Consider the following 16343-nt stretch of genomic DNA (forward strand, 5'->3'; position numbering starts at 1 on the left):
TCACTATGCTCAATTCTGTTTGTTTTTTTAACAGAAAACTAGTGGAATTCTGTTTGTTTTTTAATAGAAACTAGTGGAATTCTGTTTGTTTTTTAATAGAAAACTAGTGGAATAACTTGGTAACACAGCTTGTATAAGCTCACATTTTAGTAAGTGTCAGGGCGGCTGTGTTCATGCTCACTACGCCATTTATCTTGTATATATATTTTTTAATATATACACGATATATACATAAACACAATATACAATAAAAAGTACTCCTAACACAGCTTGTATGAGATCACATTTTAGATCATTAAACTATTTTGCATCGACCCACTATGCTTCGCTTATCCACTATACATTTCTTTGTTTCGAATATTTGCTGGGAAACTATTAAAAAAAAAACTCTTAACTCAGCTTGTATAAGGTCACATTTCACTAAGTAGTCTGTGCGCATGCCCCTCATCCCCTCCCTCCTCCTCTCATCCAGACCCAAAGACCAAGCACGCTGCAAAAACGTGACCACGCTGTGACGTGTACGACCCAGCTTGGGACCAATCAGCGCGCCCGCAGCCGCGTGCGTCTCCGGTGGGCGGAGTCACTGCTGTAGGTGCGGTGTCGAGGCAGAGCGTCTATTCGCGGACGTAGAGGAAAGATTTTCACTCATTCCCACTCAAAACATCCACCGCAGCGAGAGGGAACAGCTCGGACCGAACCTAGAGAGGGCTTACGACAGCTAAGTATCATTTTTTTTCGGGACCACGTATCAGACGGAAGTCGCAGTTAGATATTTGTGTATTTACATAACCAGCTTTCCACGGAGCTGCGAGTTTCTCGTCAGACACTCGTCAACGGCAAGAAAGTTCCTGCTTTATTCAGATATAGGTGAATGATGTCAACGTAAAGCCAAGCGGACAGAGATTTTTCTGAGTTTACGTGTTTTTATTGGCGCATTTTTTCATCATTCAGAAAAACAAGTTATACAACACAACGGGCTGCGGCTCCGCGGTGAAGCAGGTCCTAGAGCCCGCCGGTTTAGCAGAGCGCGCGATGCTTCAGGTCACACACGTTTCTAACTTTTTCGACACTATGGAAATAAATCAACTAGAGCAAGGTTAATTTAAGAAAAAAGAAAGAAAGAAAGAAAATCCGCACTACTTTCCTCCATTTTTCCATCATATTTTTTGGGGACTCCCAAGTGGCCTTGTTTTTTATTTTTGTGTGCTGAGTGGGACTTTAAACTCGAGTGAAGCGCTTCATCAAGACAATCCGAACAAAGCAAAAAGGAACCAAAAAGGACTCATCCAGTTGAGTAATGGTCATTAATACGATCCACTGGTTCAGGAAGGGCTTGCGGCTCCACGACAACCCGTCGCTCAAGGAATCTCTGCTGGGAGCGGACACCGTCCGCTGCGTCTACATCCTCGACCCCTGGTTCGCGGGCTCTTCCAACGTGGGGATCAACAGGTGGAGGTGAGAGCGACACCACGTGCTCACACACATGCGTGGCCACCGGAGGTCCGTGACGCGCAGGGCGCTTGTCTGCATGATGCTCTGTTCATCACATCAGGCAGAGGGAGGACACGTTTATTCACTTGCACTCAGACGCCACAACATTTCCAGTAGAAACACATTGATAATGTGACAACAGTCACTTTTGGGTTTTTTTAACCAGCTCCCAAGGTGGAACTTTTCTTTGACGCTCCAGACTCATGGTAAATAGTTCTCCTGCTCATGCATGAATAACAAACACAGCTGCATGACCCCCAGTCTAGTTTTATCCTAGATATTGGTCATTTTATAGTTTGGATTCACCCTAATAGCGTCCAGTTCGTCATCCGTCCATACGGATGTCCCACTCTCTGGATTGTGTTAAAGTTTCTAACATATTGTTCAAGTGTGGTTTCATTCCAAAAACTGCCTCATGGCCCAACGTGCCACCTGGATTGTTTTCAGCGTTAAACTTTAAACGCTAAACTTTTCCTGAAGCGAACACGGCGTTGTCACTCGGAACGCTGTCGCGTAAACGGGGAATCTGTTGACGCGAAAGGCAGAAATGCTGAAAACCACGCGGTTTTCACGGTGGACCACGAGTCGACGCTGCTGTTTTGTTTTTGTAATAAAAAGACACATACGTGCAAACAACAACACACGAATACGCATTAATAACAGGAGGACACAGACATTCTAGTGGACTGACGGCCAAGTTGGATTGTTGTTACGATGACTGTCAACCATAAAGCCACCAAGTCCTGGGGCAATAAGGACTGGGAGTCATGACACTGGAGGAAATCTGATTATCATCTACTGAGCATGTGCAGAAGAATTATTTACTACAGTCAGTGACTGAGCGCCGTTGTTGTGTAAACAGACACACAGAACGCAACAAAGGTTTTGTTCTTTAAATAAAAAACCACCATGAAATTAGTCTTACTCACTTAATAGATGCACAATGTGACCTTTCATCCATCCATTCATGTTTTATAAAAGAGTGGAGCAGATCTCAGCTGACTGGGTAACGACAGGCCATCAGTCTATCACTGGATAAACTTTCGTTGGCAATTTTAAGTTCCACCATTTAATACTGAGGCGTCAAACACATTTCTGTTCAGTCCAATTTCAACTTGAGTGAGCCGGACTGGTAAAATAGTGCCACGAAAACCTTCAAATTTTAACTTTAAAGTTGGTGTTTTTTTTCCATGGTGTAGATAATCTGTGATGAAAATGTCAATAATTTGACAGAACCAAACAATTTCTACAGAAAAGTACTACAATCTCACTATAAAGCCAATTTTAATGAAACGACTTGGCGCAAAATACAGTGAAATGTCCCCCAAAAAATTAAAAATTAATCAAATCGAATTCAAAATACTCTGAATGTATCTGAAGTTACTCGTGAGGTGGAATAATTAATTGGATCCAGTATTGATACTTCACCATCTGGGATAACAGGTATGGTTTATATGCATTTAATGAATACACTCCGTATATTATTATATCACTAAGTAAATGTGGCATTAATTGTCATTTACCTGGTTGAATTGGCCACTTCAGACATCTAATCCAGTCGACGTAAAGGGTAAAAGCCTACAGGTTTAATTTGTCTTTTTGAAAAATGCCGTGAAAAAGTTTATATTGCTACAGAAAAGGATTTTTGGTTGTGAGTTCACATTAAACAGGATCCCGAAGACCAAGTGCTTGTAGATTTGTCATCATTTTGACAAACAGATGAATCAGAGAAAAAGAACCCATCACACGGATTGAGCCGTCTCTGATATTAATAAAGTGTTTCTGTTCTTCATTTAGCCATACAGAGGTTATTTATTAACTCGGCTATTCATCAAACATCCGTTGGACTTTAACTTGTGACTCTTCCTCATATTTATTAGTTTCTGACCCGGTTATAAAACACAAACCGTCAAGTAACTCAAACTTTGCTCTTCATTTTGTGTCTCATTCAGGTTGGAAAAGTCGGAATGTTTAATCATCATTTAATCAAATGAATGTATCTGGGTGGTACGTTCAACCAGATGGTGATTGCTCGTCACACAATGCCATATTCCAGCTTCAATATTAGCATTGAATTCCTATTTTAAACGCATTTCGCTCAGTCATACGTACTCAGCTGCAGTCGCACATTAAACTGGAGTCTTCGCCTCGTAATCATCTTTCAGCAGAGCGTCGGGAACAGAGGAAACACCAATTACATCAATTAAATCGGGCAAAATAAATAATTAGAGCAGAAATCAAGGCATGATCTCAGCTGGGTAAATAGTGTTTTTGGTGTTTTGATGATCACCTGCCTGCCAGACTGTAATTAGCGATGATATAACAGTTAATCGTCGTTCCTCCAGCGATTCGTCACACGAGCAGCAGACCTCCAACTGGTTCACGTTAAGGGTTTTTTTTTTTTTTTTTTTTTACAGCAGATGCACGACGCAGCTCCAGTGGCGGAGCGCGTCGGCTTTATGTAAGCGACACGTCCTGAACTCCAGACTGCCGACAGGAATGTGTGATGGTTTGACAGCCGAGACGGGAACGAGCCCTCTCGAGTCCGGTGGCACAAATGTGTGGGAGGCTTTGCAGACTCATGTGACGTGAGATAAGAGAGAGAGAGAGAGAGAGGGGACGGTTGAGGTTAGAAGGCGTTTTGCGGTTCGCTGCTTCTTTAATACTCAAGTGTTTTTAGAAACCATCAGTCTTGCGCGCTGGTCGGTCTCTGACCGAGACATTTACCCGTGTCCGGCCTTGTATGGCAACCAGGCGAGTGGTAAGACGTGTGCAGTGCGGCGGAGAGGTCTCGCTGGATGTTTTTCTTTCTTTCCCCACTCCGGGGGTCCGCGGCGCCGTCCCAACTCTGCAAGAAGCCGGGCAGCTGCAGCAAGCTGCATTAGAAAAGGCGTGCCTGTTTTGAGCATCCATGTTTTGCTGCCATAGTTACATAACGGCAGCCCGCGGTGACGCAGAGCTCACACACGCCAGTCTGTTCGCCCTCATTCATTCCCTTTATTCGCTTATTTATTTCTTTATTTATCTGCGCATGTCGGACATGTACATGGGGCGAAGCCTTTCATCTCTAAATATAGGAGAGACAAACAAGCCGGGTGGATTAAAATGTCTCATCTTCAGTGTGAAGAGCACTTCTCAGACAAATAGAAGTCGGGTCATACATGCCTGTTGCATAAATGTCTTGCACTGGGATCCTTATCTTTTGTGGAGTTGATGAAAAACGAAATGGAACATAATGGAGTTTGTTGGACACGTCAGCAGGGGGTGGAAAGAGAACAGTTACAAGAAAGAGTTGCTTAAAAAGCTTTTATACAAAAGCACTGTTCCCCATTACCATTCAGAGTATTAATCAGAAGCAGAGTACTTATTAACTCCCAGGGGGGGGATTCTTTTTAGCCGGCTCCACACAGAATGAATGATATTTAAATAGAGTTAAATAAGTGACCCCAGGCCAAATGTCCACGCGGGGTTAATCTCAGCAGCGACAGGTGACAGGGCTTAACAAGCAAACAGAACACACAAGTTACTTCCACCTCCTTTGCGTCCCAACGGTTCAAGTGGAAACACACCAGCTCTGTTTCAGAAAGGTTCTGTGTTTAAACGGCAACGTTTTGAAAACGGATGTTCGTTGACGCGCAGCGACAGAAACCCCGGGAAAGATGTGCGCAACAACCATTGGCCAACTATTATGCTAGCCATTTTCAAAAACATGCATTTTCAGCTCCCAAAACACATCAAAAGTTTTGCGTTTTTCACTTGGAAGACGTGTAAACGGGGGCTTTCGCAGTCACAGTGAATTGCACGGTCAGCAGCAGACGTCCGGTTGATTTGAAGCACATTTTTTGCCCAACGTCGGTAAAGAAATCTGCGTTTCAAACAGGATTTTTGCCATTTTTTAAAGTTTAAAATGTACTCAAGCATGAGTCGCCAGGCACTGAACAAGTAGGTCAGTGTGTTAGTCGCAAACCTCCCGTCGCCCTCCACTCTTTTTGACCTACTTCTGTTTTCCCGCCGCAGTGTGACACCCCCCCCCCCCCCCCCCCAACTCGCCACACTGTACAGACACTAATCCCCAACAAAGCAGCATCCGTCTGATATTCAGTTCCACCTCGTGTCTCACGCATGGCTCTATGTAAGCGCCGCGATTACGAAAGAGGACTTCACACCGAGGGGGAAGAAGTTCACGGAGGAGGTCATTAGAGTGGCGCTGCTCGGTAATGTTTCTAAAAAGGGTAGGGGGGGGGGGCGAGGAGAGAGAGCAGGGTGTGGCCAATGTCACGATAAACAGACATGTGGGTGGGGGGGGGGGGGGGGGGGGGTGACAGAGTCTCGAGGTGTGAGTCTGGCTTGGTCCCGTCACACAATGACTGCAACGCGGCTGGTGGCATCGGGGTTTAGAAATCCGGGCCCAGGAAGTCGCTCACTGGTCGTCACAGGTCACAAGCCTTACGTCGTATTGTTTGTCAGGCTTGTCGTTTATGTCTGAACACATGTAGAGTCGATTATCTTTCTGTGCGACGTTTGAAGTCAAATCCTCAAGTCCGATGGTTAATCACTCGTCTTTGTCCACATTGTGCTACATTTAATGGTGGATTTACTCCCAGAACCGCGGCCTGAAATGAAATCCTTCCATTGTGATCCAAACGGTCACTTCACACTTCACTACCTGTACACGTCTGGCTGGACGGGTTCCAGAGTCTTGATCAGGAGACGGGAGCTTGTCCCGGAGAATGGATCACAGATGTTGAGATCATTTTGATTCAGTAATGCACAGGAGGGCGAGGACCGGGGATTTTCCATTAGTGACGGACCTGCTTTGGCTTGTAGGGTAACAGGAAATCTTCCACCTACGAATTTTGTTCCCTATAGCAACGGCACGGGAAGCGCCACGTTACTGCCGCTTCGCCTGCACACGTGTACCTGTGTGAGCACCGCTGGTTCAATTTGGAATTTCTTTTTTTTTCCTTTTATTACAGGGGCGACTTAAAAGAGATGCACTGTGTAAAATATGGATTAAAAACCATGAAACATAATCAAGAAGAACATGTGAGAGCAGTGAGGTGTTCCTGTCGGTGGTATTTCCACCTGCTGCCTCAGACCGTGGAGATTGTGTTGACTGACGTCACACAACGCGAAGACGGGTTGACTCATCCACTGCCGCCGTAATCCAGCCTCCGGGAGAAGTTCTAGGCCGTTTTCAGTATTAGGTTTCATTTCTGTCTGTTCATTCACCATTTGCTGTTTTCATTTCTTATTCCAGTTCTTTTTATTTTTGTTCTGTTGGCTTCACATGAACCCTCCTACATTTGTCCTTTTTAGTCCTACTTTTGTCTGTCTGGAGGTTCTTTTCCCACGTCTTGTTGATTTTCATTCTTGTCCCTCTTGGTCGTTTTGTTCCTTGTCGTTTTCACAGAAAATGACTGACTCTCGAAACTTGCTCATCAGTCCTGTTGAAGTCTAGAAGTTAGTTTGTGACCAGAATCAGCCAAGATCAATAAAGTAACATGAGAGAACAAAGACATTTGTGCTTATTGACAATTAGCCGCAATTGTGGGTAGAAGAAATACTGCAGGATTAGGAAGGTTTATACGATACTCGACATGAACCGATTCCATACATCTTGTTTTCTGAGATAATGAAAAGTTCTGTCCAGGACCAAGCTTGTTATTGTTTTTGCCACCTTGAGAACACAAACACTTTCCTCTTAGAGTCTGTCGTAATGTTTTTTTTTCCATCAAAACTCGGTAACCTGGTAACTCTGGTCCATTCATGCCACGTCGAGGTCATATTAAGCGATTTACACAGAATTACTCAGATGCACACTGGCCCGTTTCATTCAGTAGGAATAGGTATTTGCAAACTCTGCAGGAGTTGTGTGAGGTTTCATGTTGGAGGCAGTTACATGTCATTGACATAATTGTTGCATGAAGTAAACAAAAGGGTTTTTTTGGGACTTTACATAACCTGAAATTTGGATGCGTGGAGCACGTACATCATCGGCTTAAACGTGCTTGCTCTGTTTTAAGGATAATTATTCTTCCAACCACAGTGAACAACACAGCAGAAGACAAGTATTTCCTCAGCTATTATACTCTGTTTCACATGAGGTCTTAAGTATTTGGGGCAAGAGGTTTTCTACTGCTTTGTGCCTGACACATATTCAGGATTTCTGGCTTCTTTTCCTGGTTATATTGCTGAGATCATCTCAAATTATGTTATGAAGTATTGATTGGTTGGTTGTCTTGTTTTCTCTATTGCCTTATTGATTGGTCAGAATTATAACGTTATAAAAGCTCTGAATGTTGCATAAAAGGGAGTTTGAATGGGTTTGTTTGACTTTTGTTTTATATTACTGTAATTTCTGGACTATAAGCTGCTACTTTACCACGCGGCTTATACAGTGAGCTAAATAGTCTGTATAGTCGGTATATCAGCACATTAACCATCAATCCAGCTTGATAATATATTTAGCATTTGTTTTGAGCAAACTTTCTCATGCTGTTCCCATCGATTCTACGTCGACCTGCTTCCTAGTATGAGCTCTCTGCCGGGTTTCTCCATATAATTTCATCCTATAGCGGAGAGTCTCATGTTGATCATTATGTAACAGTGACACAGCTCCTATGGCTCCTTGTTCACAGTTAAAGGTTCCTAATGACTGTAGCCTGGTCAGTCGGTCTGCTTTCTCATTGAAAACACCAACTCGTTGTATTTTCTTCGTGTGGAAATGAATTCTTCATGCCACCAATTGCTTCTTTACTCGATCCATTGTGTGTTTTCTTATCACTGCATTGTGCTTATTTATCTGAACCTCATCACCACCTACACTGTGGCTTTGCTCTGGAGGTATCAAAGGAAACGCTGTAATGAATTAAACATCGGAGAAACAAATCTGCATATTCATATTTTTACATCTGTGCAGCAGTTCAGGAACAAACAATCCACTTTGAAAACCAAATGATGATATGAGTATATTGAAATCCTCACACTTAATTTTTTCTGAAGAAATTATGAATATAAAAAGGAAATATGTGGAGTTGCAAATTGATATTTAGTTTAAACAATTCAGAACTGAATTTTATTTAATTACAAGTATTTGGCAGGCTCCTTGTGGAGCCCAACACTTTAACACCGAAGAAATGTGTTGTTTATAAGCATGTATCATTAGAAAATGTAATAAAGAATCTTGTATCATGGCGATCTCATTATTATTTTGACCAAACCGGCAGGTGGGGGTCACAGTCGCACAGTTTTGTTGGACAAAAAAAAAAAATAGCTGAAATCTCTTCGACATTTCCCTCCTTGGCCCTCCCCCGGCCACTCGCTCGCTCTCAGGATACGTTCATCCAACCCGCTGTAGAAGTAGTTAAACTGGCGTGTGGCTGTGTCGTCCAGAGAGAAGCTTGTTCCCCCTCGTTAAAGCAGTGACATCGCACCGCCGCTCACGTCCCGCTCTCTGCTCCTCCCGCAGGTTCTTACTGCAGAGTCTCGAGGACTTGGACTCCAGCCTCCGGAAGCTCAACTCCCGTCTGTTCGTGATTCGAGGCCAACCCACTGATGTCTTTCCCAGACTCTTCAAGGTGAACCCCCCTGCTCCGCACGTTTCCCACTTCAACCGCTCTTGAGCTGCGTTTCAACTTTTGGTTTTCCGCTCGGTTTCCCGCAGGAGTGGAACATCACCCGTCTGTCCTATGAGTACGACTCGGAGCCGTTCGGGAAAGAGCGCGATGCAGCCATCAAGAAGCTGGCCTCTGAGGCCGGAGTGGAGGTGACGGTTCGCATCTCGCACACGCTCTATGACCTGGACAAGTGAGTACATCTTCGGCCCTCGTCGCCGCCTCCGTCTCCGAGGCGTTTTGTCTCGGTGCCTGACTCTTGGATCTCGCCGTCCACTCTGCAGGATCATAGAGCTGAACGGGGGTCAGTCCCCGCTCACCTACAAGCGGTTCCAGACCCTCATCAGCCGCATGGAGGCGGTGGAGGTACCCGTCGAGTCCATCACCGCCGAAGTCATGGGGAAGTGCACAACGCCGCTGTTCGAGGACCACGACGACAAGTTCGGGGTCCCGTCTCTGGAGGAACTGGGTGAGTTTCCCCGCGAATGGACCCGAGAGCTGATGCCACACCGTCACAGACTCGGGAAAGTCCGTCTAATGCGCTCTGATGTGATTCCTCCAGGCTTCGATACGGAAGGTCTGTCCTCTGCCGTGTGGCCGGGGGGAGAGACTGAAGCCCTCACACGACTGGAGAGGCACCTGGAGAGGAAGGTGAGTCAAATTTGACCAACAAAATGTCTTCATGAGTCATAGATTTTCTTCATTTCCATTACTAGTTATGGGCTGATTCATCTATTTGGGGTTTAAGACTTGCGGGCCAGTTTTGGCCCACAGGCCTTATGTTGGACACCCCTGCTTTAAGACCTGTCTCTTTGCAATCATGACTCTGTCCCGTGTCGACATCCGCAGTGGTTTTGACATTGAGTTTGAAAAGTTCGAATCCCATTTGAGATTCTAAGCAAAAACGGACTGAAACTTGAGTTTCCCTGCGTTTCCACACGTCCACATCTGGTCTCTTGTCGTCACCAGGCGTGGGTCGCCAATTTCGAGCGTCCCAGAATGAACGCCAACTCGCTGCTGGCCAGCCCGACGGGCCTCAGTCCGTACCTGCGCTTCGGCTGCCTGTCCTGCCGCCTCTTCTACTTCAAACTCACCGACCTGTACAGGAAGGTAAGGTGCAGCCCGGGACCAGAACGTCGCGCAAGTCGGCGCCCCGAAACCCGATTCTGGTTCTTCAGTGTCTTGGAGGTTCACCCGCATCTGCTCTTTCTCGACAAGGTGAAGAAGAACAGCTCGCCCCCCCTCTCGCTCTACGGCCAGCTGCTCTGGCGCGAGTTCTTCTACACGGCGGCCACCAACAACCCCTGCTTCGACAAGATGGAGAGCAACCCCATCTGCGTGCAGATCCCCTGGGACCGCAACCCCGAGGCGCTGGCCAAGTGGGCGGAGGGCCGCACCGGCTTCCCCTGGATCGACGCCATCATGACCCAGCTGAGGCAGGAGGGCTGGATCCACCACCTGGCCCGGCACGCCGTGGCCTGCTTCCTGACCCGGGGCGACCTGTGGATCAGCTGGGAGGAGGGCATGAAGGTACCACCCCACCCCCTTCCTGATCAGTACCGTTTCTCGTCCCCGTCCACACTTAACAAAATCAGATTTTTCTCTCTGGAATCCATTGGAACAATCCAAACCTGTTGACGGTGTTCTGTGTCTCACGGGAGCCGTTTTGTGTTGAAGGTGTTCGAGGAGCTGCTGCTGGACGCCGACTGGAGCGTGAACGCAGGAAGCTGGATGTGGCTCTCCTGCAGCTCCTTCTTCCAGCAGTTCTTCCACTGCTACTGTCCGGTGGGCTTCGGGCGGCGCACCGACCCCAACGGGGACTACATCCGGTGAGGTCACGCCAGCAGAACCGATCCCTGTGTTGTGCTTTGTGCCTGATTTCTACTCAATCTTTGTTCTGAATTCCGTTTGGTGGACCAACGACACAGTTTCACAAGAGAATTGACACTTTTTAAAACTTTTTTTGTTCGTAAACTCAACTTCTCAACTATATTTTTACTGTTATCTTCATAGTTTTTCTTGTCTTTCATAGTGTTTCTACTTTCTTCAATCATTTCAGTTTCTTTTTAACATTTAAAAAATTTTTTGTCAACTTTTCTTGACTTTAATTTGACTTTTTCCTGACGTTTCAAGTTTCCTTCATCTTTTCCACAATTTGTCCTTATTTTCTTTTGGACTTAATTTACTCACAATTTAAAGTTTTATTATTAGATTTAGTGATAAAATTGTTTAAAAAAAAAAATCTTAATTCATGACATTTCACATTTTTTATGATTTTATTTTTACATTTTTTTGTCATTACTTCAGCTTTACTTTTGTTCTTGTTTGGGTTTTTTCTCAAACTTTAGATTTTTTTTTCTCTGTATGACTTTTCTTAGTTCTGGAAATGTATTTTGACTTTATTCCACAACATTTTTACCACATTTCTGTGACATTTTCCTCAATATTTGAGATTTATTTCCATTTCTTCTCATTGTTTCCCTCAACACTTTGACTTTATTCTTGAAAAAGCTTCATTAGATTTAGTTTTGGCCGTTAAATTGAGCCCAAACCTCGATAAAGGTTGGATTCGTAACCGTGTCGGGTTGTTAGGACGCCGACTCGCTGGTGTGTTCATATCGCTTGTTGTTTGTGTGACTGCTCGCCCACTGACGCCCCCCGTGTGTCCGTGCTCAGGCGCTACCTGCCCATTCTGCGGGGCTTCCCGGCCAAGTACATCTACGACCCCTGGAACGCCCCGGAGGTCGTGCAGAAGGCGGCCAAGTGCGTCATCGGCGTGCATTACCCCAAGCCCATGGTGCACCACGCCGAGGCCAGCCGCCTCAACATCGAGAGGATGAAGCAGATCTACCAGCAGCTGTCCTGTTACCGAGGCCTCGGTGAGCGGCGGCGCGTGGTTATCACGCCATCGAGACGTTCGAATAAAACAACTTTCAAACGGCGATTGCGTGAGATGCTGACGGTTTCCTGTGTCCGCAGGCCTTTTGGCTTCAGTTCCGTCCAACTCCGGTGGGAACGGCTGCAGCGAGCCGTCCGCGGACGCCATGGGATTCCCCGTCGAGACGCCGCACCACGCCGCCGCCGCCGCCGCTCCCTCTGGCTCTGTGGTTCCAGGCTATCCGATGCCGGTTCACTCCCAGGCCGACTGGCCGAGCGGCGTCATGATGTACCTGCAGGGCGAACCGCAAACCGCCATGGCCACAAACCAGCAAGGTGAGCCGCTCGGGACCGTCTGGACGTCTCTGTGCTCGCGGGGCGATTTCTAATCCGTCAAATCTGCCGTGCAGTTCCAGGTTACCCTGCCAGCGGCGGCATGATGCGTTACACTCAGCAGATTCCCGGGCCCGCGATGCAAAAAGGTCAGTAAAAAAAAATAGAAAGAAAGGAGAAAAGGCAAAAAAAGCTAATTATAGTGATGAGGTTTTTATTCAGATGAATACTGTGCTGCAGCAGACTGTATACACCTCACTATCATTAGTCTGAGCCGTCTTCCTCTTAGTAGGTCACTGATTAGTGGAAACTGTGTTTGTTGTTGTGTTTAAAGGGCCCGATCATCACTCCGCCTCTCAGACCATCAAACGCCACAGCGAGGACGCCGGCAACGGGAGAGGCTCCAAACTTCAGAGGCAGAGCAACCACTAAAGAGGTGAGCTCAAACGCTCAGCCACCCACGCTGTGTTTATGCCGCGCGCTCGGTTACCGGCGCACAAGCGGGCGTAATGAGCGCCACTTAAAGCTTCTCCTCCAATTGCTGGTTTTAAAACAGTGTCAATCAAGTTGCATAATGTGGAAAATCGTCGTTGCGTCACTCGAGTTGCACGAACGCACACTCTTCAGTTGGTCCTCAGAGTCTAGCTTTTTGACTACGTGCAGGGAAAAAAATGGTTATTATTCCAACGAGAGAATCTTTATTGTAATATTTTTTTGAAAGAAAACACATTTTTGCCGAGTTTGTAAAAAATACCCATAATGCAACAGCCATTGGAGAAGGTTTCTGGACACTTCACTGTATTTTGGGTCAAAAGGTTTCATTAAAATTGCCTTTATGTTGAGGTTCTATTTTCATAATCATGATTAAACTTTGTAATATTTACTCTATATTATATGTCATAACTGTATTTTAACCAAATATATGTGATTTCTTTATAACTTTAAAACAGGAATTGATTTTAATAATTTAATTGACTTAAATAAAGTGTAGTATTTGATAAACCATACTTCTTCCCACTCACGTAACCCGATTCTATAGTCCTGCTTTTATTTATTCACTGTTTGTTTTGGGAAATATCTTTTGGTTGACTGATGTGAACTTAAAATTACATTTTCTGTAATAATAAAATCACCTATATTCTGCACACAGAGACTTAAAAATAATAAAGCTTAATAGTTATTATTCTCGAGAGGAAAATGTGGGTTAAAATGCGTTTGCCACATGGTGCCTTCACGTTTAGTTTGTCTCCAGATAGATCGGATTAATTGTCAAAATCACGTTGGTCATAAAGTTTTCATCCCGCTGACTGGACGTCTTCATGTTTCCTTGCAGGTTCTTCTGCCGACCCCCCCCACCCCCCCACCCCCACCCCCGACGGGTCGCACCGTGTACACAGCCAAAAAGGAAACAGACACTTAAACATTTTGTTACGGCACTACGGCGCTGCATGACGACCCGACCCCCGACCCCCGACCCCCCCTGAACCCCGCCATTCAGATCCACTCACACATTTCTCCTGCAGACCCTGGACGGGTCGGTCCGGCCGGGAGAGGCTGTTACACTGTGTGTATCTCTGGCTTCATATTCCTTGTGTATATAATGAATTTGCTCATTTGCGGCTCACATACAACTTGTACATATTTGGATCTTGTATGTGTGATTCTCTCTCTTTGTGTCGCCATAGACCCATTGCTATATTTTTGATATGAGATGTCATCGCGGATGGATTCTCCGTCTGGGAAATTTTCAATAATAAAAAACAAAAACAAACTATTTATAGGCCGTCCTTTCTGTGGAGTAATAAGAATTCTGACAATAATAATAATAAAGAGCTCAGAAAGCTTGTGTGTTTCATAACGTGGGCTCCGGTTCAGTGTAGATACCACCTGAAGTGTTTCCTTTCTTTCTCAGTACTAGTGGATCGTTTTCTTCCCTCAGTGGTTTTTGAGAAAAAGTGAGAGGATTTAACGAAGCCTTCATATCACGACGCCCCTCCCGCTTCTTCTTACTGTACAACCCCCAATAAATGTACCACTGGAAGAGAATGCTTCACTCGTTTTATTGTTCCTTCTCATTGTGCTTGTTTAATAAAAAACTTTAAAAATACAACTGTTTTCAGTCTGTTTTTGTGGAGGAAAAAAAAAACCATTTAGATGCTTCTTTTACTCTGGATACTTAAGTTCAAAGGTCATTCACGTTCCAGAGAAGTTAAATATATTATTAATATATGAGCTTCGGCATCACTCGATATTTCATGACACAGAAGAGAGAAACAGTGAATTAAAAGGATAAAAAAAATGGCGCATCCATTTTGCATTTTCACTCCGGAAACGCTTTGCTTTTACACGAGCAACATTATGAAAATGTCTGTTGCCATGGAAACTGCAGAAATGCAGCAACCAATGTGGTTGGCATGCTGGGCCACCAGTTTCTCATCATTTGTTTTTGTAACAAAGCCACACGCTGTAAACATCAACAATGGGAGTACGTGAAATGTTATTTACTGTTTGCATGATGCAGACGACAGTCAGATTTATGTGCCACTACCATATGCCATATGCCTCGTTGAAATCACTTCTGTCTTGTCTTGAAGACATCAAAACCTGGATGTCGCTGAACTTTGGTGGTGGTGTTCGGCCCGAGCGCCACTAGAGAACCGCCCTCTGCCGATTTCGGCCCTCTGACAAAATATATAAAGCCATTAGTCTCCAACTTGGGTTTTAAAATGGACAGTGATTTTAAACTGGAGCGGCAGAGAGGGGCTATAGTGAAGTCCAGCTTCTTTCACCTGAGGCAGCTGGTGAAAGTAAAGCCCTTTCTTACACAGACGCACCTAGAAGCAGTAATCCACGCCTTTATTACATCTCGGCTGGATTACTGCAACTCACTTTATTGTGGAGTCGGCCAGTCTTCCCTCACCAACTCACTTTATTGTGGAGTCAGCCAGTCTTCCCTCACCAACTCACTTTATTGTGGAGTCAGCCAGTCTTCCCTCACCAACTCACTTTATTGTGGAGTCGGCCAGTCTTCCCTCACCAACTCACTTTATTGTGGAGTCAGCCAGTCTTCCCTCACCAACTCACTTTATTGTGGAGTCGGCCAGTCTTCCCTCACCAACTCACTTTATTGTGGAGTCAGCCAGTCTTCCCTCACCAACTCACTTTATTGTGGAGTCGGCCAGTCTTCCCTCACCCTCCAGTCGGTGCAGAACGCTGCTGCTCGCCTCTTAACTGGAGCACGTAAGAGTGAGCACATCACCCCCAGACTGGCTTCCCTCCACTGGCTGCCTGTGCTTTTTAGAGTCCGCTTTAAGATTCTTTTATTTGTTTTTAAATCTTTAAATGGTCTCGCCCCGCCTTACCTCTCTGAGCTTCTTCATTCATACGCTCCTGCTCGGTGCCCCCTCCCCCTCTCTGTTAGACAAGCCCCCTCACTGTCCATTTTTAAAACTCGTCTTAAAACCCATGTTTATTCTTTGGCTTTTACCTCAGGGTGAGACTCTGCTCTGGAATTAGTGCCTTTGTTTTTTTTTTTTTTTAAATTGTTTTAACTTTTTATGTTTTGTTTATTGTTTTACTATCTGATTGTTTTTATTGTTTTAACTTTTTTATTGTTTTAAATATTTTTATTTTGCCTCTTATATTTTTATTTCAATGTACAGCACTTTGTCTCAGCTACGGCTGCTTAAAGCGCTTTATAAATAAAGTTGAGTTGAGTTGTTTTGAGATACTATGCTAGAAATGAGATTTCCTCCTTTCAATAAACCCCAAATATTTACAATGTGTGACACTTTTTTTTAAGAAGTTATTTGAGATGCTCATGGATAAATAGGTTTTAAACAACTAACGCAAAGCTTTAGTACAGAGTTCATTCTGAGTTTTTCTCTGGGTGCGTCAAGCCGGTGTTCTCGCCCCTGAAGCAGCTCACACCCCGAATGAACACGCTTCAAATTCAAAACAGCTTTTTGACACAATATGTCATTTAAAAATGTCAAATGATTACTTTTATTGCAGTTCCAGTTGCCA

General features: G+C 44.9%; 1 protein-coding gene across 1 annotated transcript; it reads left to right on the plus strand.

Moving 5' to 3' along the window:
- The first annotated feature begins 597 nt into the window (after positions 1–597).
- LOC308146431 (cryptochrome-1-like) lies at positions 598–13790 on the plus strand. The gene is made up of 13 exons (XM_080518234.1): positions 598–1455; positions 8963–9071; positions 9158–9300; positions 9392–9576; positions 9670–9758; positions 10077–10217; positions 10326–10637; positions 10785–10936; positions 11784–11986; positions 12087–12320; positions 12395–12466; positions 12652–12753; positions 13651–13790. Exons 1-12 carry the CDS (start codon positions 1298–1300, stop codon positions 12747–12749), a joined length of 1896 nt encoding a protein of 631 aa, XP_080374360.1. The 5' UTR covers positions 598–1297; the 3' UTR covers positions 12750–12753; positions 13651–13790.
- Positions 13791–16343: the final 2553 nt, after the last annotated feature.

The sequence above is a fragment of the Blennius ocellaris genome, assembly GCF_963422515.1.
Source record: "Blennius ocellaris genome assembly, chromosome: 22".
Taxonomy (NCBI): domain Eukaryota; kingdom Metazoa; phylum Chordata; class Actinopteri; order Blenniiformes; family Blenniidae; genus Blennius; species Blennius ocellaris.

Excerpts from the sequence above, each read along its gene's own strand:
- LOC308146431 (XM_080518234.1), top strand. The coding sequence starts at position 1,298 with ATGGTCATTAATACGATCCACTGGTTCAGGAAGGGCTTGCGGCTCCAC. Across the intron at positions 9,072-9,157 it reads TCTTTCCCAGACTCTTCAAG|GAGTGGAACATCACCCGTCT; the intron begins GTGAACCCCCCT and ends GGTTTCCCGCAG. Across the intron at positions 12,467-12,651 it reads CGGGCCCGCGATGCAAAAAG|GGCCCGATCATCACTCCGCC; the intron begins GTCAGTAAAAAA and ends TTGTGTTTAAAG.